At 53.9% G+C, this 24,697-nt stretch overlaps 1 protein-coding gene across 3 annotated transcripts in view; it reads right to left on the reverse strand.

Moving 5' to 3' along the window:
- Positions 1–24,697, reverse strand: part of ASAP2 (ArfGAP with SH3 domain, ankyrin repeat and PH domain 2) — a 127,977-nt gene that overhangs the window by 38,217 nt on the left and 65,063 nt on the right. For all 3 annotated transcript variants that reach the window (XM_058668301.1, XM_058668300.1, XM_058668302.1), the window contains exons 6-12: positions 22,527–22,656; positions 17,785–17,870; positions 11,713–11,788; positions 11,410–11,496; positions 7,164–7,267; positions 6,992–7,061; positions 559–646 (exon numbers count right to left, since the gene is read on the reverse strand). In XM_058668301.1, the coding sequence (XP_058524284.1) occupies positions 559–646; positions 6,992–7,061; positions 7,164–7,267; positions 11,410–11,496; positions 11,713–11,788; positions 17,785–17,870; positions 22,527–22,656 (641 nt within the window). The remainder of the gene's footprint in view (positions 1–558; positions 647–6,991; positions 7,062–7,163; positions 7,268–11,409; positions 11,497–11,712; positions 11,789–17,784; positions 17,871–22,526; positions 22,657–24,697) is intronic.

Below are 24,697 nucleotides of genomic sequence, written 5' to 3' on the forward strand. Positions count from 1 at the left end.
GGCCCCCTTCCGCCTTCCACCTGAGGGCAATGCTCAGGCCCACCAAATGGGGGCGCCTGGGCCTTCACTCCCCACAGTTGCTGCTCGGATCCCCAACGACAAAAGGCTAATTAAGGCAGACATGCCAGGCAAAGAGTCGCAGTTCAGATGGTTCTGAGGCGATTCTGCTGCATATGCTGCGAACAGCAAAGCGGAGAGGTGGAGGCTGAGCTGGCGGAAGTGCATGTGGGCACTAAAGCTCCAGGCTCCCCTAAGCACCCAGTCACGTGAGCTGTCAGCATTCCTAACTGGGAGTGGAGACACCTTGGACAACAGCATGGTCCTTCCTGTGTGTCTCTGAGGAGATTCGAGGCTGGAAGGCTTATTTGGTACAAGCCCCTCCGCTACAAACAGGAAAGCTGAGGGCCACGGGCCTGCGAGTGCCTGGGCTGGCCCTCTGGGAAGCTAGCCCTGGCACGCGTGGCCTCTGGATGAAGGGCACCCCTCCACACAGCGTCTGGACCGATGCTACAGAAGCAGAGTCACAGTAGGGTCTAGGTTTGGCAGAAGGAGCCTCACGTGAGATCAGGTCGAAGCACTTCTTCTCCTCCGGGTTGGTCTTCACTTGGCAGGTCAAGAGGTTGAGCTTGGCAGGAGGCCGGTTAGCCTGTTCGAAAACACACAGAAAGGGGGTGGCTGGGAAGCAAGCAAACGGCTGCTGTACCACTCCTTGGCAGACAGAGTGGGGCCAGAGGCAGGCATCCTGCGCCCTGGGCCTCGGCTGGCAGCAGAGCACTCTGCGATCAGCACAGGACCCATGATGCCAACTTGGAGGCCCCAGACAGTGAACTCCCTGCAACTCAAGCCAAGCCCTCACTCTGCCTCCTCCTCGCGGCTCAGAGGACTTCCTGGGGGCCTGGGCACCCACTTAGCTACTGGTACTGTTTGTACTTGGTTATTAACTGGCACATAAAAATTGCACAAAATGACAGAGCACTTTGTGATGTTGCTACAGGTGGCTCACTGCACAATGTCCGGTCTTATCTACCATAACCAATCTCCTCACTTATGGTGAACACATTCACAACAGTTACTCCAGCTTTTATTTATTTATTTATTTTTAAAGAAATAGGTATCTATAGTCAAGCCTCTGTGGTCTGATCAAAGTGTTTTTCTGAACGTAAACCTCACTTTCAGCAGAAGTCATCTCACAGGACAAAGATGGCAGGGAAGTCGTTTTCCCTATTATGTGCAGTGATGACACACTAACCACCCTTAATGCCAACCAGGACTGTCCCCGACTTTCTAGTAAAACACTTCTTGTGTGTATACAACCTCCATCCCCATCCACCTCCACAAGAGATCAAAACACCTCACACTCCGTCAAAAGTACATTTAAAAAAAAAAAAAGGCCGTGTCCAGCGCAGCGGCCTAGCAGCTAAAGTCTTCGCCTTGAACACACTTGGATCCTACATGGGCGCTGGTTCTAATCCTGGCAGTTCCAGTTCCCATCCAGCTCCTTGCTTGTGGCCTGGGAAAACAGTCGAGGACGGCCCTAAGCCTTGGGACCCTGCCCTACATGGGAGACCTACAGGAGGCTCCAGGATCCTGGCTTCGGATCAGCTCAGCTCCAGCCATTGTAGTCACATGGGGAGTGAATCTATGGATAGAAGATCTTCCTCTCTGTCTCTCCTCCTCTCTGTATATATCTGACTTTGCAATAAAAATAAATCTTTTAAAAAAAAATAAAAAAGAATATCTTGGGGTAGGTAGTGTTTGGTGCAGTGGCTGAGACCCCATTTGCATGCCACAACCCATAGCACTGTGCCTAGATTTAAGTGCTGCATCGCTTGCTAACCAGCCTCTTGCCGGACGGAGGCAGCAGTCAGATCCTTGCCACCCACCTGAGACACCCAGATTGAGTTCCCAAGTTCTGGCTTTGCCGTGGCCCAACCCCAACAGACACATGCAGAGTGAATTCACGGATGGCAGCACTGCCCTCTTTCTGCCCTTCCAATAAATATACCAATAAAAAGCTTAAAAATGAACATCTTTAAACAAAGCTCTACTTTTTTTTTGTTCCCAACTTCCCTTACCCATCAATCAATTGCTTCAAATTAAAAACCTTAGATGGGGAGGGGGTGGTTAATCTAGATACACAGAGCCGTGCATCTACAACTGGACAGACTCTGAGACCCAGTGCTTAAAGACCCAGTAGGTCTGGACCAATAACTCCACAGAGCTTGGGTGGCGGCGGAAGTTAGCCTCCCTTGAACTGCAGCGGAAAGGGCCTGGGATGGATAAAAGAAGTCTGGATGTGTGGAAGTTGGATCATCAGGGTGTATCTCTCTGATGCTAGCCTCATCTACGGGAAGTCATCTGATAGCCTCTGTAGACATCCAAGGAAATCCTCGGAAACCAGCACTAGGAAACTGGGAACCTGGAACGTTCCAAGGGAAAGCACTGCCAATTCTGGATCTTTGCCGATCGGATTACATGACTGGTTCAAGGACCGGTATGCCGAGTGACACATTTCTACTGTGACAAGCAGGTGCCCACACCACATATGCGATCCGGGGTCAACGGACGCTGGAACGTGTCTGTTCTGGTAGCATCCTGAGTGCACACACTGTAAATGTGCGATGCTTAGGGCTGCTTGTGTGCACTGAGCGGTAAGACCCAGGAGTGATCAGAGGGAAGAACGCACAGTGATAAACACAGATGCACCCTTCATGGACAAGCAGATGACAACAATGGGAGCTCTAGTCACTTAGCCATTACTGCCACATACTTAGAAAAGGCGCCATGCTAAACATTTTCCAGGAAATAATTCATGTACTCAACTCGTCCCTTCTTCTCTCTTGGTAGGAACCACTCTAATTTTACAGCTATGGACTTGATGACTGCTGTAGCCATGCACTGGCGAGGAGCAGTGAAGTGAGAGGAGGACAGGCCAGTCTGGTTCCAGGGCTCAAGCACCCTAGCAATATTTTCCATGTCCTTCAAATGGCATCCATGGAAGTAGAATAGCTACCTGGACTTTTCTTAAAGCGCAGCAAAGAACAGCAACTTGAATTACAACCACACTTTCTCCCGCCCCACGTCCAGGGTTCAGTTTTTCCATTCCCCTATAATATGGGGAGCCGTTTGCTCCTGATGGGGCAGTCTTGCCCCAACATGGATTTCTAACTGCGCAGTACATGTGCTCCACTAACAAAAAACAGAAAGACATTCTGTGTCTATCTGAACTGAAATGGTGTAAGCGTGGCTACACACTAAAACTAGCAACTGTAAGAAAAGATCCACAGGGTCCGGCGGCGTGGCCTAGCGGCTAAAAGTCCTCACCTTGAACGCACCAGGATCCCATATGGGCACTGGTTCTAATCCCGGCTGCTCCACATCCCATCCAGCTCCCTGCTTGTGGCCTGGGAAAGCAGTCCAGGACAGCCCAAAGCTTTGGGACCCTGCACCTGCGTAGGAGACCTGGAAGAGGTTCCTGGCTCATGGCTTCGGATTGGCACAGCACCAGCCATTGCGCTCACTTGGGGAATGAATCATCGGACGGAAGATCTTCCTTTCTGTCTCTCCTCCTCTCTGTATATCTGACTTTGTAATAAAATAAAAAAATAAATCTTAAAAAAAAAAAAAAAGAAAAGAAAAGATCCACAAAGGGCAGGCATTGTAGCCTACTGGGTGCAGCTGCTGTCTGAGGTGCTGGCATCTCATACGGACACCAGTTCAAGGCACGTGTGCTCCATTTCTGACCCAACAACCTGCTAATGCGCCTGGGAAAGCAGCAGAGGATGGCCGAGTGCTTGGACCCCCTGGCTTCGGCCTAGCCTAGCCCCAGCTACTGTGTCGTTGTGCCTGTTTGGAGAGTAAACCAGTGAATGGAAAAATCTCTCTGTGTCTCTCCCTCTGACTTTCAAATAAATAATTTTTTTTTAAAAGAGGGAGAGCACAAAACATAAGCTGACAGCCTTCAGTGGGTCTCAGCCATTCTAATTTCACATAGCTGCTTGTTCATTCAAAGTAATCAGTTAACTGCAAAACTGAAGGGAAAATGTTTTGAAGAAAAGTCTATTAATGAAATTCATTCCCAGGTACAGCTTTGGAGAAACGTTATGATGTAATTCAGCTACAGGGTGACTTTATCCAGTTCATAAAGATCGATATTCCCCGAGAGCCTCGTTTCAGAAGCTCTGGTTCCGTGGCAAACTCAGGAGACACTGGGGGGAGGGGATGCCTTTAGCTTGGCACAGGGATCTTCCCTTTTCAGTCATGGCATTCTCTTTCGTTTCAACCTATCTAGTCTTTCTCTCTATTGTTTTTTGATACAATTTAGTTGGCACTGGGCTCTCCCCTCTCAACCTATCAAGTTTTAACAGTACAGATTCTCTGAACAACCACCCTCTTACCTTTTGGATTGTGTAGTAGCTGGTGAACGTCTGTTTCCACTAGCTCAGTGCCCTGGCCATGGTGGTGTGACCACGCCAGGAGTCTGGCAGACAGAGCCTAATGAAAACTACTTCATCCCAAGGATCCCTTCTTCGCTGCTCCAGAAATCAAGTGACCCAGCTGGTGGGGAAAATGATTCTCAACGAATCCATTAGGAATATTCCCGCCCTGGGGAAAATCCAGAAGTCCCCATCTCAGCCTGGGGGTTACCTGATCCCAGAAAGGCTTTTCCTAACAGTGCAACCACACACCACGTCCTTCCCCGAGTCCACTCAGTCAGACCTTCAGAAATACACCCTGTTTTCCCCCAAAGTCAACCAGCTGCTGGCAAGATAGACAGGTCAAATAAAACAGAGCCGAACAAAAAGGCACCAGTGAACACTCTGGTTTAGATGAACTCCCACCCCCCCATGCACTGGCGCTGTGGCTGCAGCCTTGGGGACTCTGATTACAGGAGGATGTGCAACAACGGAGGCCACAAGAAGGAGACTTGACACTGAACGCAGGGCTGCACACCTACTTCGCTTCCCGCGGGGCAGTGGGTAGTGGGCAGTGGCCCAGACAGAGCAACCTGCCAGGCTGGCAAGCAACGGCAGCTCAATGTGGGGGTGGGGGATGTGTCTGCAAGCAGCAACTCCCTGAAGAGGAGTCGTGCCACATGTAGTGCATGCCTCAAACATGCAGGTCGTGCAAAGCTGAGCCAGTGCCTTCCCAGGGCAGCTGGAACCATTCCTTCCAGCAAACAGCAGGGCGACCATCAGGCGTCCCAGAACACAGAGCCTCGCTGTGTGTGGAGCTGAAGCTAGGAGACTGGAAGTGCCCGAGAGTGATGTTCTCTGTAGCCACGCGTGGTGGGCCCACTCTCACCCACCGGGAAGGCAGGCCCACCCAGGGGCTGCTGCTGAGGCGCCAGGCCTTGGGGACTCTCGAGCACAAGGGCCACAGGAGCTTGAAGTGAAGGTCTCGGTTATGACAGGTTCGACACCGAGGCAGTCACTCAAGTTACAACAGGTGTCTAGACCCACAGCTAGAATAATCACAGAGTACAGAGGGATCTTACAGGGGCCAGCGTGGCGGGGTGCCAAATTGATCCTCCACCCACATGGGTGCCCGTTCAAGTCCCCATCCAACTACCTGCTAATGACCTGGGAAGGCAGTGGGGCATGGCCCAAGTACTTGGGGCCTTGCACCTACATGGGAGACTCGGAGAAAGGTCTTTTGGATCAGCTCAGCTCTGGTCATTGTGGCCATTTGGGGAGTGAGCACTGGACAAAAGAAGTTTCTAATTCTAACTTTCTTTTATTATTGTATTTTTATTGGAGAGTCAGATTTATAGATAGGAGAGACAGAGAGGAAGATCTTCCATCCATTTACTCACTCTCCAAGTGGCCGTAATGGCTAGAGCTGAGCTGATCTGAAGCCAGGAGCCCAGAGCCTCTTCTGGGTCTCCCATGCGTGTGTGGGCTCCAAGGTTTTGGGCCATCCTCGACTGCTTTCCCAGGCCACAAGCAGGGAACTGGATCGGAAGTGTGGCCACCGGGATTAGAACTGGCACTCATATGGGATCCCAGTGTATGCAAGGAAAGGACTTTGGCCACTAGGCTACTGTACCGGGCCGCTAACGCTGACTTTCAAGTAAAAACAAATACATCTTAAAACAAAACTAAACCTAAAAAGGATCCCTTGCACATACATGCCTGGTTTTCAAAACTTTTTGTATCAAAATAAACTTAGCTTTCAATGTTATTGTGAAGTTTCCTTAGGGTTCCAGACTCCAGTGGAATACAGTCTTGGCTGCAAGTGGGGTGGTCCTCCACCTGCTCCCTCGTCAGTGTCGAGAAGGGCTGTCCCTGAGGGGTGCACACTGAGCCACAGCCTTGCTGGAGAGCCCAGCAAACCCAGCTCTGCTCCGGCCCAGGAACAGCTGGCACTGGGAAGGGAGGACCGGGACCAAAGACAGGCCACTTGTGCGCATGTGGCATCATGCCCGCACTTGGGGAAGAAACACACATCCCCCACTGCGTTCACGTTACCAGCAGGGACATCTCCAGACCTGAAGCCTGAGGCCCAAGGCTCAGGGACACCCCCAGACCTGAGGTCCGAGGCCCAAGCTCGAGGACACCTCCAGAACTGCTCTGCGGTCCATGTGGCTGCCACCAGAGGGGCAGAGACACCTGATACCACAGTGGAAAAGAACCTGTGGCATAAAGGGCTGTGTGTACATCAGTGGCCAAAGTGTCCAGGGTTCATTCTTCTGAGCTCAGGCCCCAGGATTTTTTGCACAGACAGAACAGAACAAACGACATGACAAAGGCACAAGGGCACTCCGAATGCCAGGTGTCTGTTATCAAACACCTGTGACTCCCGACCATGAAAGCCCTCTTCCCTGAATGGAAGAACAGAGCTCTGCCCAAGCGAGATGTCCACCAATGGGCTTTGCTCATGGGACACTTCTCAGACCGCACACACACGGAAGCTCCCGTGCTTGACCTTGACTGGGCCTGCAGGTCCCTCTGCCTCGGACCACAGCAGTGTTACAAGGGCGGATACTCACGGTTCCGTGGGAAATAGTCAGAAAGCCATTCTTCACGGAGCACTTTCTCTTCTGCCAAACCTTCCGGATCCTGATGGGTAAGTGGGCAAAGCAGTGCGGGTTATTCAGAGCCCAGGGAGCCCGAGGCCGCCAGCCGGCCGTGTACTCTGCCACCGTGGCAGCGTGCACCCACCCGTCACTCTTCTTGTAGAGGCTGCCGCTGCGCTCTGTGCCATGTTCCTTGTTGCCCTGCGGCTGATGCAGGCTGTAGGCCGTGCTCTGGCGGAGCTGGGAGTCCTGAAAAATAGGCAAGATGCTGCTCTTAGCCCTGTTTACAGCTAGCTTTCTTCTTTTTTTTTTTTCTGTAAAATACACAAAAGAAACAAGAAACGTATGATTCAAAAAAAAATTAGAGATTTTTTTCCTTTCTCCTCATCCCCCAAGAAGGGACACAGGCTCATTCATAAACGGGAACTCAGGAAGAGAAACCAGCAAGAGCCTTGAGTCCCCGAGCACAGCAGAGCTCTGGGAATAACAAGCACAACCATCCCCCAGGAAGGAACACAATGGGACGTGACCGGTTGGAAATGGCAAGACTTAAGGCAAACACTGGAAGCTGTCTGTTACCTGCGTCTGCCCCAGGCTCCTTGCTGGACACACAGGAGCACAGCCAAGGTGGCAAGGACTGGGTGGGGACACAGTAGTTGACCCATCCCCATGTGTCAAGCTCAGGGGTGGGGGATGCATTGAGCCCAGCTGCTCCCAGCCTGGACCAGCAGGAGCCCCACTCCCAAGGCAGAGTACCCAAGTGGCAGCCACTGTGGTCAGCACACTCCACCCTGGGAGCTTCTCAGGGCAAGGACCAGCGAGGAATCCCCAGGCTCCCCAACGTCCTGGCCAGTGTCTACCCTTCAACAGGTGCTCCACAGGAGTTTACTGTGGCAGAGAGGAGCAGGCCAGACAGGGCCATCACTGGAGATCCTGCCAGACCGGACAGAAACAAGCAGAAAGAAGACATGAACCAGCCATTCATGATCAAGCAGGCCACAGCTGAAGGCTACTTGCTTAGTGAGAACTCTGCCCAGCTCACTGATGACGGACAGAACACAGAACCAATGAGATCAAGTGATAGCAGCTTCTGCCTCCCAGGCTGCCGTCCCTGCTCCCTGTGTTTCATGCTGTCCTTGCAGGGGGCGCTCCTGAGAGTCCAGGATTAGCGTCCCCAGGGCCATTAGGCAGCTGAGAGTCCCCCAAGGGATGCTCCGCCCATGCTTGGACCACAGAGAAACAGGCCTGCAAGTTGGCGTGATGCAAATGGGGAACAAGAGCTCTCAAGAGCCAGAGTGCAGAGAAGAGAATCCCAGGGAGAGAGGTGGGGAGCAGTGGCAGAGAGAGGCGGGGAGGGAAACGGTGCGTGTGAGCCACGGCCACCGCCCAGGACTGTTGCTCAGACTAGGGGCAGGTGGCCTGATGCCCCTTCCTTGCAGCCTTCCTCCAAGGGCTCCCGGAGCTCCCCGCGGTCTTGACAGCATGAAAGACTTTGGAAGCACAAGTTTTTCTAGTTGTGATAAGGTCCGCTCGATCTATGGGTTGTTTTATCATTTGCGCTTTTGAAGCCACGTGAGAACTCATTGCCTGATCCACGACCACAACGATCCACACCTGCACATCTCTCCCAGGCGCTGTACAGTGACCAGCAACAAGAGAGCAGGTACATGTGGGACTCCAGGAGCTGATCTCCCCAGGGCAGGCCCCCCAGGAGCTCAGGGTTGGGGGAGGCAGCGAAGGGGCTCCCAGCAGAGGTTTCTCACTGGGGCCAGACTCAGGTATGACAAAAAGGACAAACCCAGATCGAAAATGTCATGGTCAGAAGCGACCATGGCCGGGATGGAGATCCGCAGCCTGGACACCACACACTGTCAACCACATCCTGCAGACGGAGACACTTGGGGAGATGGAAGCCAGGCTGAGCAGGGGCCACATCTGCCAACTACAGGGTGGAACACTCCCTGTGCTCCCAGCGCACAATCCCCTCCCTGGCCCCAGCCAGCAGTCTGAGGTCTCTGCATCAGTGCACGCCTGCAACGGGGCAGCTTTAGCCACCATCCTGGCAGCATCTCAGCGAGACGCACAGACCCAGCATTACTGGGGCGGCTGACCCCGAAGTCCAAGCACGAGGCTGCAGCGTGAAGTAGTCACAGCACAATTCTTGAAGCAAACAGCATCCCCTTGAGAGAAGAACAGAAAACATCAGGAGCAAAACAGGAAAGGTGACTTGCAGGGGAGAGGTGTCCTGGGACCCTAATGGCCCGGGCAACATCCCAAGCACAGCAGCCAGGGCCACACGGAGAGCAGCCGGCAGTCCCCACCAGGAAGGAAGTGAACAGCAGTGGCTCAGCCAGTCCACCAGGCCATGTCCGCGGGCCATGTGACCTCATCTTTAGGCACTGACATCACATGGTCACAGCCAGAATTCCTACGACCCTGAATAAAGCCATCCAGCACCTTCAGTCACCTGAGTCATGGACAAAATCCAAAGGCCAGGAACAAGATCCCCAAGGGCCCATTTCCTGTGTCCGCTGGAGGGACACAGAAGGCAGCCTGATGAAGATGTGAGTTCATACCACGTAAAACCAAGCCAGTTCACACTGGCCTCTTCCTGGCACCTGTGCCCAGGGTGCCCTTTCGGCTGGATTCCGTTCCCAGAAAGCAACACAAAGTACAAGACACAGAAATGACATTAGCTGTGGGGGCACAGCCGGGTCTTGGCAGGAGTCTGCTGGGCACAAGGGGAGAGTCGAGGAGGACTGACTGAGCCGATTGTGGCTCACAGACAGTGGAGCCCGGCAACAAAGCCACAACGACAAAGCAAGAGGCACTTCTGGTCGACACCACACAGTTAACGCTTCCTGCAGAGCACAGGTTAGCGAGGCTGGATGGCAGCTGTTTTCCCAAAACTCCTGATTCTGTGCAAAACAAGCTCGGCCCCTGCACTGGGCCCCAGAGCTCCAGAGCATTAACTGAGCAGTGCAGAGAAGAGACTCAAGCCTGCCACCCCAAATGCCCAGCTTTCATGACAGCCAGGCCCCTATGTTCTCTGCACTCCAAGCTTGCCCCTTCCCAGCCCTTTTTTGTGCTTATATCCATCTGGGAACATCAGAGCACTGGGACCTGTCCGTGCTCTGTAGGCTGAGAGGGAGGCCCAGGGGCAAGGGTAATGCCTTGGCCTTGCGCATGAGCCTCTGCTGGTCGCGCTCTGAGCTGACCCAGTGATGCCTGAGGCCCCCAAGAGGACACCCCACTCTCCAGGGAGGAGGCTGGACAGAGGGCAGAGGGCTGCTCTCAACAGCGGAGTGAAGCTTCAAACAGAACACGCTCTGTGAAAGTCAGACGGCGGCAGCTGGGGTGCGTGGAGGCGGCTCCCCCAAGGGAGGGTCCTTGGTCGGACACGCCGCTCAGTGGAGTCCAGCCATGTGGGGGGTCGGGCTGCCTCCTCTTCACCAGGAGGCATAGCCAAAGAGTGTAGAGAGTAAACTCAGGAAATGTTGCTTTTACTGACATATCTGTGCCTCTAAGCGCTTTACCTCTAATCAGATCTACTGCAACAAATGAGGATGGGTCAACACGGAAAATGCTACCATCACACACACACAATGAGTAAGTCAACTTCATGGATACATGCAGAATTCTCCAGTTTATGAAAATACTGAACTACTTACTCTCCTAGACTTCGGTCACCAAAGGTAAAGGCATTTGGGGAGAAAAAAACAACAATATTCAGTTATAGAACAGGAACTTAGGAGTCGCACAGCACAGGGATCTGTTAGCAACACACTGGACATTCTGGCAAGCAGCCCAGTCATTTATCTCAACTCTTCCAGTTACATGTTTAAGCACATCCCCCTAACAAGTAAAGAAGTGGTATTCTATTAAATCAGTGTAATGATGTTCACCTTGTAGGGGACATGTGAAATCATGTTTGAAACATACAGCTTACCATGTTTCTGTGTTAAATAAAACCTTCACATCACAAGTCACTGCTCCTGATGTGTTAGTGCAGTCAGCGTGTGAGCGCGGTGAGGCCCAGCATGTGTTTGCGTGAGGAAGGCCACCTGTGCATGGCGTGGGGACACTCTCGGGGCTGGACCCACACGGACACTTCTACCCCAAGCAGGGTGGGGAAGCCACGAAGGCCCCAGCCCAGAATCAGCGACACCACTGCCTCAGGGACCCCCAGGGCACAGCAGTCACCAGGCCAGGCTAGAGCCAGCGCTGTCCCCACGAAACCGTGTGTGACTGTGTTCACCCGGAACTGAAAGGGCAGGCTCAGCCTCATCACATGAGCCGGTGCAGCCTCGGGGAGTCGGGAGCCACAGGTTGCCCTCCAGCCTTCACACCTGCACACACAGCAGGGACCGTCCCAAAGTCAATCTCCTCACCTCCTTCTGCTCCACCTGCAGGGCTGACTTCAAGATGTCTCGGAGCTGCATCAGCTGCCGCCTCTCCTCGTCCTGGGCCTGTTTGATCTAGGGAGGCAGAGATAATGAGGAGGAGAGCCTCAGCCAGGCACTGGAGTTCCCAGGGCACTGCCAGGTGATGCAACAAGGGCCACCCTCACTGGCGAACCCTCCGCACGACGCGCCCCCACCATTCCTTTCCAGACACAGGCATGGCATTTAACAGAAGACACCTGTGGTGTACAAAGATGGCTCCAACACCGCTAGGCGGGGGCGGCCACTCACCGTGTGGAGATCCGTCGACAGTGTTTCAATGGAAGGTTTGAGACTTTCCACAGCTTTCAGTCCGTCCTGGAAAAAACTAGGGGTAGAAAGACAGGCACTGCGTGAGGCAGCCTCCAGAAAGGTCACCAAGAACACAACTTAAAACCTACGCGAGGAAGTGAAACGTGGTCAACGCCCTCTCACTCCACTTCCTAGGAACAAGCTGAAGGGCCCTCAGCAATCAAGGAGGCAACGATTCAGTTAGATGGAGAAAAGGCTTCTTCCCAGGAAAACGGCCAGCGATTCCTAGGGGGACAGGGAGCGACACAGGGCGCACAAACAAGTAAGTGCGGTAAGCCTCGCGGTGGCAGCTCTTCCCAACCCACACGGCATGCGGAGGGCACTTTCAGGAGCGAGCAAGCAGCGAGACTCTGATCCCCAGACAGAAGGCTCTGGAAAAGCCACAGGGTGTGAGGGAGACAGTAGAGAACTGTCCTCTGCAGGCAAGAGCCGACCGGACCAGCTGACCAAAGCCGGCTGCGTTCGGCCTGCAGAGAGCACGGGACGGCGCTGGGAACCAGCCCTCCGGGGGCGGGGGCTATGATCTCTTTCCTGCCCTGGTCCTTTGTAGCAAGGGATTCAGCAAGCCAGACAGTCACACAGCTGCACTCTAAGGAGGAGCGTGGGATAAAGCCCCGAAGCTCTTCCACACCCAGGGTGTCTCTGACTGGGCTTCCAGGCCTGGCCTGCTCATTGATGCTGAACTCCCACCACCCCGCTTCCCTGCCCCCCGCCTGCCCTCTGCTCCTCTCCCACAGCTTCTCCTGGCATTCTCCCTGCTTCTCCCACCGAGTCCCACTTCCTCTTTCCTACTGCCTTCTTGGCGAGATTGCCCACGGTCCCCTACGTCCTCAGTCTTTCAACATTTAGTTTTCGCTTTGTTTGAAAACCAGAGAGACAGGGAGCTTCCGGGTGCCAGTTTGCTCCCAAGCTACATCCACCGGAATCAGGGCCGGGCGTGCCGGAGCCAGGAGCACACTCCGCATCCCCACGTGAGCGGCAGGTACCCCAAGTAAGGAACCACCTGCTGCTGCCTCCAGTAGCTGCACAGAAAGCCAAGCAGCCCAGACTCAAATCAGACGTGCCACATGTAGGCATGCTCAGCTGCTGTGCCACCATGCCACGTGCCAACCCCAGACTGCCCTGCTGCAAGGGGCCTCTTCGCTGTACTTTGGCAGGCTGTTGCAGTCTGTTTTGAAACTCCTACTGTGTTCATCAACACGACGGCTAAGATACAATCCTCCCATTCTAAAAGGGCGGGTGCAGCAACCACACAGCCAGGCACACAAGGTGCTCTGGGTGCAGAGTGAAGGGAGGGAGATGGGAGCGAGGAGGAGCAGCAGCAGCCTGGGCCAGTTTGTGGGGTCAGAGTCCCACACGCACACTATGAGATGGTATTTGTTTCCTACACACTCGAAATGGCCCTGGGAGATATCCTACACCAAATGCATCACTAACAAAAGTGCCGTGAGAACCGGCCCTGCAGCCCGACAGCTGGTCACCAGAGGCAGGTTCTTACCTCCATCTCCAGCTAGTCTGTGTTTTCAGAATTATGGAGAGGGATGGAGGGACAGACACAGAGAGCAAGCTCTTCCATCTGCTGCCTAACTCCCCAATGGCCAGGGCTAGGTCACTCCAAAGCCACGAGTCCAGAACCTCTGTGCACAGGTGCAGGGCCCCAAGCACTTGGGCCATCCTCCATTGCTTTCCCAGGCACATTAGCAGGGAGCTGGATCATAAGTGCAGCAGCCGGGACTCGAACCAGTGGCCATGTGGGATGCCAGCATTGCAGATGGTGGTTTTACTGTGCAACGTGCCGACCTGTCTCCAGATCATTTTTTACTTTACTGTTGAGCCCCTCACTGTCACCTGTTTGTTTTCCTGGCACAGCGTCTACATCATGTTACAAGGCTCTACTCAGGTATGTGCTGCCATGGCAAGGGCAGGAGTGCCACCTCCCACCCCCAGCTTGGCAGCCAGCACAGGGCAGATGCTGCTCAAGTGAGAAGGAAATTCGGAGGGAACAGATGCAGAGTGGCGGGAGTGAGAAGCCACGCTCTTCCGCTTGCCGTGAACACACCTACTTCTTCTATTTCATTTATGCTTTTCTTTTGTGAGATTATTTCCACTTCTTGTGAAATGGGTTGGAAGGGGGTGGAGAGAGAAGGCGAGAGAGCTGGCACTGGGTGAGGCAGGCAGAAACGCCCCCTGGGTACCGCTTCCAGAATCTTGCAGCCCACCAGATACCACGGGTGCAGCCGGTCACCACCAAGGCCGTTCCTGCCTTCGCCCCACATGCTGCACTTAAACAAAAAGGAAGATTTGGGGTGTCAGACTTGCATTTTGTTTTTGTCACAGCCAGGCCGATCTTAGCCATCTCTAACTGGAAGCCTCCTCCCTCAGGCCCTTGTGGACTCTGGGGAATGCTCTATCACGTCAGGAACCCCCAGCCTGGGTAGCAGGAACAGCCACAAAGCAAGGGGTCAGAGCAGCCGGCTGCTGTCACCTGGCACCATCCCCAGTTCAAGAGTGCAGGGATGCTTCCTCTATGCCAGGTGCACCTTTGCATCCATGCTACCGCATCAAACCTGGGTTCTAGTTAGCAAACGTTTCTGAGCCCGCCCCACCAGACTCTCAGACCTTTCTGGCTCCCCTGGATCCCAGGACGTGGGGTCCCCTCCCACAGCTACCCTGGATCTGCCCCTCCCTCTCACGGGGGCAAACAAGTTGACTTCATCAACTCCATGTCTGCAGTTCCCTGAGCAGCACTGTTCCCGTCTATCCCAGTGAGTATTCATGCCAAAAACCTGTTCGCCGTGCAGGCCGCATCACCCCTGGGCTATACACATAGGATCTGAAGATCACCTGCTTCCAGACCCTGTGCAGGATGGGCTTGTCCCATGGTCTGCTGGCAGAGACGCAGTCCCTGCCCTCACACGGAAGCAGAAGACAAAGAACGTGACGGACTCTGCCTGCGGGAGCACTTCAAGTGGAAAGTGAAATGGAGTGCTCCCGCAGGTCCTGCTGAGAGCCCCCCTCCCTCCACCATGCACATCACCCAAGGTGACAGAGAGGAGAGGGCACAGAGTGTAGCTGGGCAGGCAAGTGGTGCCCACCAGGATACAGAGCCCTGACCACTCAAGACTCCCACAAGTGGACACAGGCCTGGCTCAGAGCCCCCGATGACCACCGTCCATGAATCTGGGACTCCATGTTGCAAATGAAAGGTGAAAAAGTCAGCGGTGAGCAGAGTGCAGTGTAGGCAGACATACCCCCCCCACACACATGTACAAAAATACGGCCAGGAAGATGGCTGCATCCCGAGGTTCCTGAGCTGAATTCCATAAAAGGCCAGCTCGCTCACTTTCCACAGCTGGGCGGTTGCTACCCAACGGATCAGTTTGGGCCAAATAAAGGGGAGGAAAAAAAGGAAATCCTAGAATAGCTTTTTCTTACAAATATCAGCAAGGAAGCAGCCCACTTCCTAAACAGCCTCACACGGGTTCCCAGGATAAGTGGTGATGGAACTGGCCTGCTCATCACCCGGGCAGAAGTACTGCATTTGCCAGCAAGAAGCCGGCTTGAAAAGTCTGTGCCCTGGGCTCTCCCCAGTGGCTGGGCAGTTTTCCATCCCAGGCTTCCTCTACCCTGGGCACCAGTCACTGAAGCCAGAAGACGTGGGGGCCGTGGCCACCAGCCAGGCCCACATCTACTCCTGGCCTACCTGGCTCCACCTCAGTACCAGGAAGTCGTCTCTAGCTTTCCCCACAATTCCTCCTTCTTAAACTTAGCCTACTCACCTAGTGTGCCCTACCAAAGGTGCTCCAAGACCCTACAGCCCACAGTAGGAAGGATGTGACACCCTGCCTTGGCACACACTCAAGGGAGTCCTTTGCATAAAACTGGTCCACAGCCGCCAGACACACGGGATAAAACCCAAAACCTCTAAGCAGGCAGCTGGGCCGTCCCCACCTCCAAGGCTTCCAGCTTCGTGCTGCTGCCACTTAGCTCGCGTACACCACCCTCACCTTACAACCTCCTGTCTTTCTGAAACATTCTGTTTCCATGTTGTCCAGATCTGGCAGGTCCGCTCTGGGTGCTGGAGCTGGGGTTCTGCCTTCTGGTGAATCCAGCAGGGAATAAAAGGGGACAAAATCCCTCTCTGGATCTCCATCTTCACCACATCCTTCCTTTCGATTCTTAACAGTCCTGCATGTTAGAGCACTTCAGAAAACCCCCAGTTCTCTTTATTTTCCCCCTGAAGATTAATTTATTTGGAAATGAGAGTTATATAAAAAGAGGAAAACTCAGAGAAAGATCTTCCATTTGTTGGTTCGCTCCCCAAATGGCCTCAATAGCCAGGGCTCAGCCAGTAGCTTCTCCCAGGTCTCCCACGTTGGGGCAGAGGCCCAAGCACTTGAGCCATCTTCTGCTGCTTTCCCAGGTGCATATTAGCAGGGAGCTGGATCAGAAGTGGAGCAGCAGGGACGTGATGCCCATCGGGGATGCCAGCATTGGTCCCTGAGGTGGTCCTGACCGTGGCAGATTCCTGCTCTTCCACACACACCTCCCCTGGCCCAGCACAGTCATCCACTTAGATCAACATAGTGCATTCACGTCATCTCAGCTCTCTTTCAACAAGCAAAAACCATCTAAGAATTGTATTGTGTGCTGGACAAAACTCATTTGCTCCTCTGCAAAGTTAAAGTGCGCAGCTGCGGGCATTTGGCGGAGCAGTGAATGTGCACTTACGCCCACGCCCCGCCTCCCAGTGCGTCCCAGGTCGCCAGCAGGTGACACCCACATGGGAGACCTGGACGGAGGTCCCGGTTCCTGGCTTCAACTTAGTCCAGCTCTGGTTGACACAAGCATTTGGGGAATCAACCACTAGACGAAACACATTTCCTGTCTGCTTGTTTTTTGCCATAGTGTTGCCCCACCACTATAGACTTACATACTGCCTAATTACATTTGTTTTTTAAAATCAAGCTATAACCCTCACACTATAAGATTTACCCTCAGGTGGACCAGTGAAGTGTCCCAGTGGGTCAAACCTCTATCTGTAATACCAGCATCTCAGATTGGAGTACTGGCTTGAGTCCCAGTTGTTGCAGCTCCCTGCCTGTGGGAAAGCAGCAAAAGACGGCTCAAGGGCCTGGGCCCCGGCCAACCAAGTGGGAGGGCCAGATGGGCTCGTAGGCTCCTGGCTTTGGCCTGGCCCAGCCCTAGCTGTTGCAGCCACCTGGGAAGTAAACCAGCAGATGGAAGGCTGATCTCTTTCTCTCGGTTGGTCAAATTTATGCAATGCATTTTTTAAAAAGCGTCATTCTTTTAAAGTGTGCAATTTCATTAATTTTTAGTACACTCAAAAAGCTGTATCCAATCCCGGCAGTATGTGATCTCAGAACACTTCATCACCCCAAAAAGCAACCCAGCACCCATCAGCGGCACCCCTCAGCAGCTACTTCCCACCTCTCCTTCCCCCAAGCAGCAGTCTTTCAAGTGGCCTTTTGTCAAAATTTATCCATATCCCGGCATGCATTAGCACTTCATCCCTGTAGATTTGAGCTTACCTTTTCTTTTGTTTTTTTTTTTCCTTCCTCTCTTCCTTTCCCTTCCTTCTTTTTTAAGATTTAGCCATTTTCACTGGAAAGTCAGAGTTACAGACAGGAGGAGAGACAGAAACATCTTCCATCCACTGGTTCACTTCCCAAGTGGCCACAATAGCTTGGAGCTGAGCCAATCTGAAGTCAGGAATCAGGACCCTGTTCCGGGTCTCCCGCGCGGGTGCAGGATCCCCAGGCTTTGGGCCGTCCTCGACTGCTTTCCCAGGCCACAAGCAGGGAGCTGGATGGGAAGCAGGGCTGCTGGGACAGGAACCAGCGCCCATATGGGATTCCAGTGTGAGCAACGCAAGGACTTCAGCCACTAGGCTATCGTGCCAGGCCCTGAGCATTTATTTTCTTTGACACAGTCTTAACAGATCTACTCCCTTATGAGAGGGAAAATTACAAATACCATCAAAGAACTTACTTGCACTGAGCGTGGAAATATTTGATGAGATTCTGAAGCAGATCCACTCCCTTTTTAATCTTGATTTCATTGACTTTCAGCAGATACTGTTAAAAACACAACACGCACAGAGAATGTCACAGGCAGAAAGAGGCTTCCGGGGACACAGTGTGATGTCTCCTGCCACAGAGACAGCACACGGCAGAGGCTTAGTGCTTCCGGCTGCCTGTCTGGGGTCACTGCCGTGAGGGCTCCGACAGTAGCCAGGCCCGTGTCCACCCACCAGGCCTTCTGCCAGGGCAAGCTTTGCTGCAGTGCCCCAGGGCAGTGAGGGGGCTGAGGCAGCAGCAGCAGCCGTGCATCCTGACTCTCCCAGGTCCCTCTTCCTCCACACCGACTGCTGAGATTTCGTAGCTAAGCCCTCTGTCCCCTTGTGGCAGATCCCAACATACCCCTCCCTCACCAAAACAAAAACAGGTACTCATTACACACAGCACACTGAAACGTAGTATGGCACCTTGAACCTGGGAAGTGCATTCAGAACTACTAAATATCAAGGAGCCCCAGAAAGCTGGGAAAACCAACATCAGGAAACACACTTGCTCTTCCCAGTCTGTAGAATGAGGTCTCACAAGCTCCCCGCCCTCTCACTGTTGGGGGAGGGGAGTACACGGAGAGTACCTGAGGCATCCTGGAGAGAGGATGACCCTGAAACAGCCATGGTACTAGGTTGAGTCCCACAGTACTCGGACCCTACACAGGAATGGACTCTGTGCACCTGCTCTGCTGACTGTGCCATGTGCACCAGCTCTCCTGACTGTGCCGTGTGCACCTGATCTCCTCACTGTGCCGTGTGCACCAGCTCTGCTGACTGTGCCGTGTGTACCTGCTCTCCTCACTGTGCCGTGTGCACCTGCTCTCCTCACTGTGCCGTGTGCACCTGCTCTGCTCACTGTACACCTGCTCTGCTGACTGTGCCGTGTGCACCTGCTCTTCTCACTGTGCCGTGTGCACCAGCTCTCCCAGGATTGTGGGCAATGAGGAGGAAGAGAGCTCCTCTGTAACTGTGACCCACATAAGCCCTTTGTGTTTAACAACTGCCAGTACATCCTCTTCTCCTCTCTCCCTTTTGATATTTATCCACTGTTAATTGGATGAGATGTTTGGCAGGGAATCAAAGTGGTGACATCATTCATAAAATGCTGGGCAGTGTGTCAAAACTTGAATGTTTATACCATCTGACCTAGTAACTTCTCACAGGAAAACGTGTGCTAGGAAGACACCGTGCACAGCTGAGCAGAAAGACGCCTCACAGCAGTGTGTGCAGAAAGCGAACACAGCAACACTCAAAGGGCACTCGATGGGCATGCAGGGACGGCACCTCCACTCAGAGCACCACGCAGCCAGTGAGCCAAGAACACAAGGACACTGTAAGGACAAAAGACGCCCTCCACAGGCGCGAGTGAACGCTGTCAGCACGTCTCAAAGCACCAGCAGGGAGCAATCTATTCAGAAAACTCACTTCAAATGTTTCTTTATTTTCCTCTTACTTAAAAGGCATGAGAGAGAGACAGACAGACAAGGAGAGCTCCCATGTACTGGCTCACTCCCCACATGTCTGCAACAGCCAGAGTCGGGCCACAGCCAGGAGCCCAGAACTCTATCCAGGTCTCCTATGGGGGTGGCAGGGAAGCAAGCACTTCAGGACAGAACCACACATCAGCAAGAAGTCGAAACAGGAAGTGGAGCTAGGCTTGAACCCAGGACACAGAGAAAGGACACAGGCAACCCAAGCGATGTCCCAACCTCTGGGCCAAACATTCATCTCTGGAGAACTCACTGTTATATATACGTTTACAGGGACACATGGACGACACCTTGCTAACCACACAGCTGGCCGTCTCCTGACAAGCACCATCTGTGATGGCGTGCTCCTCGGTATGCCTACCAACATGGCCGAGTGTCCTGCAAGCATATACGCCACTTTCGTACGCACTAGCAGCAAGGCAGAGTCTGCCACCTTCTCCAATCGCAGCAGCTTGGAGCTGCCTGTGCAACACACAGCGTTTCTTCTGGAAATTCATTATGGAGCAAAAGTCCTGCACTTTGCAGATAAAGTCTGGGGGCTGGCGCCATGGCATAGTAAATTTAGCTTCCGCCTGAGGTACCAGCATCCCATATGGACTCCAATTCCCATAAGGACTCCAATTCCCATCCAGCTTCCTGCTTATGGCCCAGGGAAGCAGAGGATGACTCAAGTCCTTGGGACCCTGCACCTATGTGAGAGACCCTGAAGAAGCTCCTGGCTTCAGATCAGCTCAGCCCTGGCTGTTGGTTCGAGACCCCAGCTTTCCTATCTCAAATTGTTTCTTGCTAATGGCCTGGGAAAGGTGAGAGAAAATGGTACATGTCTTCGGGCCCCTGACACCCCAACAAGAGATGCAGCTGAAGCCTCTGGCTCCTGGCTTCAATCAGGCCCAGCACCAGCCATTGTGACCATATGGGGAGTGAACAAGTAGATGGAAAACCTGTCTGCATCTCTCCCTTACTCTCTGTGGCTCTGACTTCCAAATAACTCAGTTAGTCTTTAAAAAACAAAAAGGAAATAGAAGAGATGAGTTGCTAGGTTCCCAGCAGGAAGGATAAGTGTGAAGGTGGATGGGAACATTCAACCATCCTACACTGGACACAGGCATGAAACGGTCCCCCCAAACACAGGCACGTGCAATGAAAAACACGAATGAACTGCGCTGCCTGGCCTTTGGTTTGTGGGGTCACACACACTGTAACCAAAGGAGAGGGAGAACGCTGCATTAACTCCAGACACAATACACGCTCAGCTTTCCACTGCCACCCTTGGACCTGGGCCTCATTTCCTCTGCTGACCACACAAGAGTTTGCTCTAGGGATGGACGTCTGGGTTAGCTGCTAGGATGCCCATCTGCCCAAGGGGGGTCCTTAGTGCCCACCTCTAGCCCTTACTGCGCTTCCCTGATGACGGGCACTGCAAGAAGCAGCAGTGACAGCTGAAGCAGGAGGCCCCGGCCTCTTGTGTAAGCTCTGGGCTCAGCCCCAGCCATGCAGGCACTGGGGAAGTGAGTCAGCTAGGACGGAGGACCACTGAGCCCAAGGGCTTCGATGGCCCTTCCGGGGTAGACGTGCAGTTGAGCAGCAGTGGGGGCTGTCCCCACAGGTTGTGAGGAACCTCAGAATCAAAATCCCAAACATGTGTTCACAGCTCATTGCTACTAAGAAACTTTGTGATCTTGCAGGCCAGATGGCCTATGTGACCTTTGGCACCGACGGGCTCCAGTTCTCAAGAATGAAGTCTGGTTATCTCACAGGCGGCTCCAAGTAATTAACTGGGTGGTTACCTTAACTGCTGGACCGTAGAAGAGCCAGGCATGGGCTGTCCAGCCAGATAGGTGGGGAACGTGTGGTATTTCCCCTCACCTTGCAGACTATTGTGGATTGCCTGTGAACATGCTGTTCAGGGCTGCACTCTTCTAAGGGGTGTTGGTTCCGGCTGGCCACTCGGCCGCTCGGTCAGCCAGCTGCCTGCTCTCAACCAAGAAGCTTGAGCTTGAATAAACCGTCCTTGTGCACCTGCGTCGACTTCAGACTCCTGGTAATTTCTGGGGATCTCAAAATCCGATACAACAGCTCTTCTCGCCTGTGCCCGCACCCGTAGCGAGGCATCGAGACCTCACAATTGCATGGTCTCTGAGCTCAGGAAAGGGCTCCTAGAGCCTCTGTCCAGCCACTGCCCTTCCCCTGGGCGAGGCCAAGGTCACTGGGGTGAGCAGAATGGACAGGAGTCGCCTATGTGGGCTGCTGGCTGGGTTCGAGCCCCACGCTGAGCAGGGAAGCTGGAGCACGCATGAGCAGGGGCAGACACAGCTCAATGAGGCTCAGGGTGCACCGAGCAGTCTCTCCGCGACCAGGCCTTGGTCCAGCTGACTTCCGACCCCTCTGCCCTGTCACTGGCTCCACAGGGACAATGCAAACTCAGACAGCTTTTCATAGCCTTTTTCTTTTCTTTTCTCTCTTTTTTTTTTTTTTTGGTAGACAGTTAAAAAAAAAAAAAAGGTGGTGAGCTGGAAAGAGTAGGGCTCAGCAATAGGAGAAAGGCCATTGGTTACTTTTTCAACACTTCTAACAAAAGGCTGCTGTGAGATACATCGAACGCCACCTTCCCCTGCAAATCAAGGGACCAACCAGTGGAATCCAGGAACACGCACTACGAAGCAATGAAGCCAGCAGTCAACGCTCACTCCCCATTCAGACCAGGGATGGGCCCAGGCTGTCCTCAGCCCTGTCTGAGGCTCCCGCCCTCCCCAGCCAGGCCAGGGATGGCCCCGGGCTGTCCTCAGCCCTGTCTGAGGCTCCCGCCCTCCCCAGCCAGGCCAGGGATGGCCCCGGGCTGTCCTCAGCCCTGTCTGAGGCTCCCGCCCTCCCCAGCCAGGCCAGGGATGGGCCCCGGGCTGTCCTCAGCCCTGTCTGAGGCTCCCGCCCTCCCCAGCCAGGCCAGGGATGGGCCCCGGGCTGTCCTCAGCCCTGTCTGAGGCTCCCGCCCTCCCCAGTCAGACCAGGGATGGGCCCAGGCTGTCCTCAGCCCTGTCTGAGGCTCCCGCCCTCCCCAGCCAGGCCAGGGATGGGCCCCGGGCTGTCCTCAGCCCTGTCTGAGGCTCCCGCCCTCCCCAGCCAGGCCAGGGATGGCCCCGGGCTGTCCCTAGCTTGCCCAGAGAGTCCCGGGCTCTGACCTCGCACATCTGCAGCTGGAAGAACCGCCTCTCCTTCTCCATCTCTTCGGCGATCTCGGCCCCACTGATCTCAGTGCGGATCATCCCGTGCAGCTTGGCATGCTCCTTCTTCTCCTTCTCTATCTTGGTTCTAAGCAGCGGGGAAGGACAAAAAGCAAGGATTGGTTGACGGTCTCTTGGCATGGCCCTCTTGCTAGCCGGGACACACGGTTGGTTACCAGCTGGCACACACCAGGCACATGTCAGGGCTCATAAAAACACAAACCTGGCCTTCCCACTGCTTATTCACCCCAGCTTTACAAACACCTGCCCCCACCAGCGAAGTGTGAAGTCTGCACGCGCTTCAGCTTCCTCAGCACCCCGAGAGGCCCAAGGGAGCCAGCCGGCCAGCAGCTCCCCCTACCCCAGCTGTCACCCAACCCATGGTTACACAGCTCAGGCAGACAGGAGACAAAGGAGTGCATAGTCACACCGTCTAGCAAGGGCTTGAGGGGCCAGTGTGGTGGGAAAGCTGCATAATCCTCTGCCTGCAGCACTGTTATTCCATATGATCGCCAGTTTCTGTCCCAACTGCTCTACTTCCCAGCTCCCTATTAGTGGTTAGGGACAGCAAGGGAGGATGGCTCAAAGCCTTGGAACCTTGCACTCATGTGGGAGACCTGGAAGAAGCTCCTGGCTCCTGGTTCCTGGCTTTGGACTAGCCCAGCTCTGGCTACTGTGGTCGTTTGGGGAGCGAACCAGTGGATAGAAGAGTGCGCTCTCTCTGTGTCTCTGCTGCTCCCTCTGTAACTTAAGACTCTCCAAGACGAAGGATGGCATTTCCCTAGCGGTTGCTGATGGGACAGGTGCTCAGCCCAGAGGCTAAGACACCAACTGGAAGCGGGTGTCCCCTGTTCTTGGGGGTTTAGTCCCAGCTGCGGCTCCTTACTCCGGTTCTTGCTCATGCAGACTCGAGGCAGCAACCGTGGAAGCTCCGGGAACCAAGCTACAGCCCCCCACATGCAAGACCTGGACGGAGTCCCCAGCTCTAAGCCTGGCCACCAACCTGTGGATGATGGCTCCATCTCCTCTGGCTCTCTGACACACTGTTCTGTCTTTCCATGATGAGGACATCTCCAGATCCCCACCCTCCCTGGGCCCTGGGGAACGGGGACACGTGCTGCACGGCAGCAGACTGAGCATCCACTTAGCACACCCAGTTCCATATCAGAGAGATGTTGGCCGAGTTCCGGCAACTGCACTTCCCATCCAGTTTCCTGCAAATGCACCCTGGGAAGCAGCAGATGACCAGGCCCATGCCACCCACGTGGAAGACCCAGATGGGGTTCTGGCTCCTGGTGTCAGCCTGGCCCAGCCCTGGCCGTGTGGGCATTTGAGAAGAGAACGAAAGAACAGGAAATCTCTCGCTGAATTCGTACACAGGGAGGCAGTGTGAGTGGCCCTGGACTAGAATTCCATGACTCCAGCGCCCTTCTGACACCACCTCAAAGGGACCAAGCCACAGGGCAGACACTGGCCACTCTGCCCGGCATGTATGGAGCTGCTGCCCAGGAAGTGTGACACATTACACATCACAAAGCATACGTGAGTCACATGGGTAAATAATTACTTCCTTGGGGCCAGTGTCAGGGCACAGAGGTTGTTTAGCTGCCACCCCCAAAACTGGCATCCCATGGGGTACCAGTGCAAGTTCCGGCTGCTCCACTTCCAAGTCAGCTCTCTGCCAATGCATCTGGGAAACCAACAGAGGATGGCCCAAGTGCTTGGGCCCCTATCCTGACGTGGAGCTTCAGCCTGGCCCAGTCCTGGGAAGCAAGCCAGCAGACAAAGATCTCTCTCTCTCTCTTTCTGTAATAAACCTTTGAAGATGATCCCAAGGAATGACCAAGAACCAAAGGCTTACAGCTCACTTTGAGCGCTGTAATGCTCCCCAAAGCTGATTTTTTAAAAAAATCAATAAAAACATCTGAACTAACTTCCCCCCTCACACGTCTTACTTCACCAGATGGCTTCATGCAAATGTTCATATTTCCACCCAGAAAACCCTGTGTTCCCCAAGGCACAGCGCTTACAAAGTAAACACGAGGTGCTTGGATACAGTTCCCAAGTCTCCAGGCACTTGAAGTGATTAAAACTTGGAAGTCCTCACCATCCCAGCTCACACCTGGCTG

This window comes from Ochotona princeps, chromosome 8 (genome assembly GCF_030435755.1).
Source record: "Ochotona princeps isolate mOchPri1 chromosome 8, mOchPri1.hap1, whole genome shotgun sequence".
Lineage (NCBI taxonomy): Eukaryota > Metazoa > Chordata > Mammalia > Lagomorpha > Ochotonidae > Ochotona > Ochotona princeps.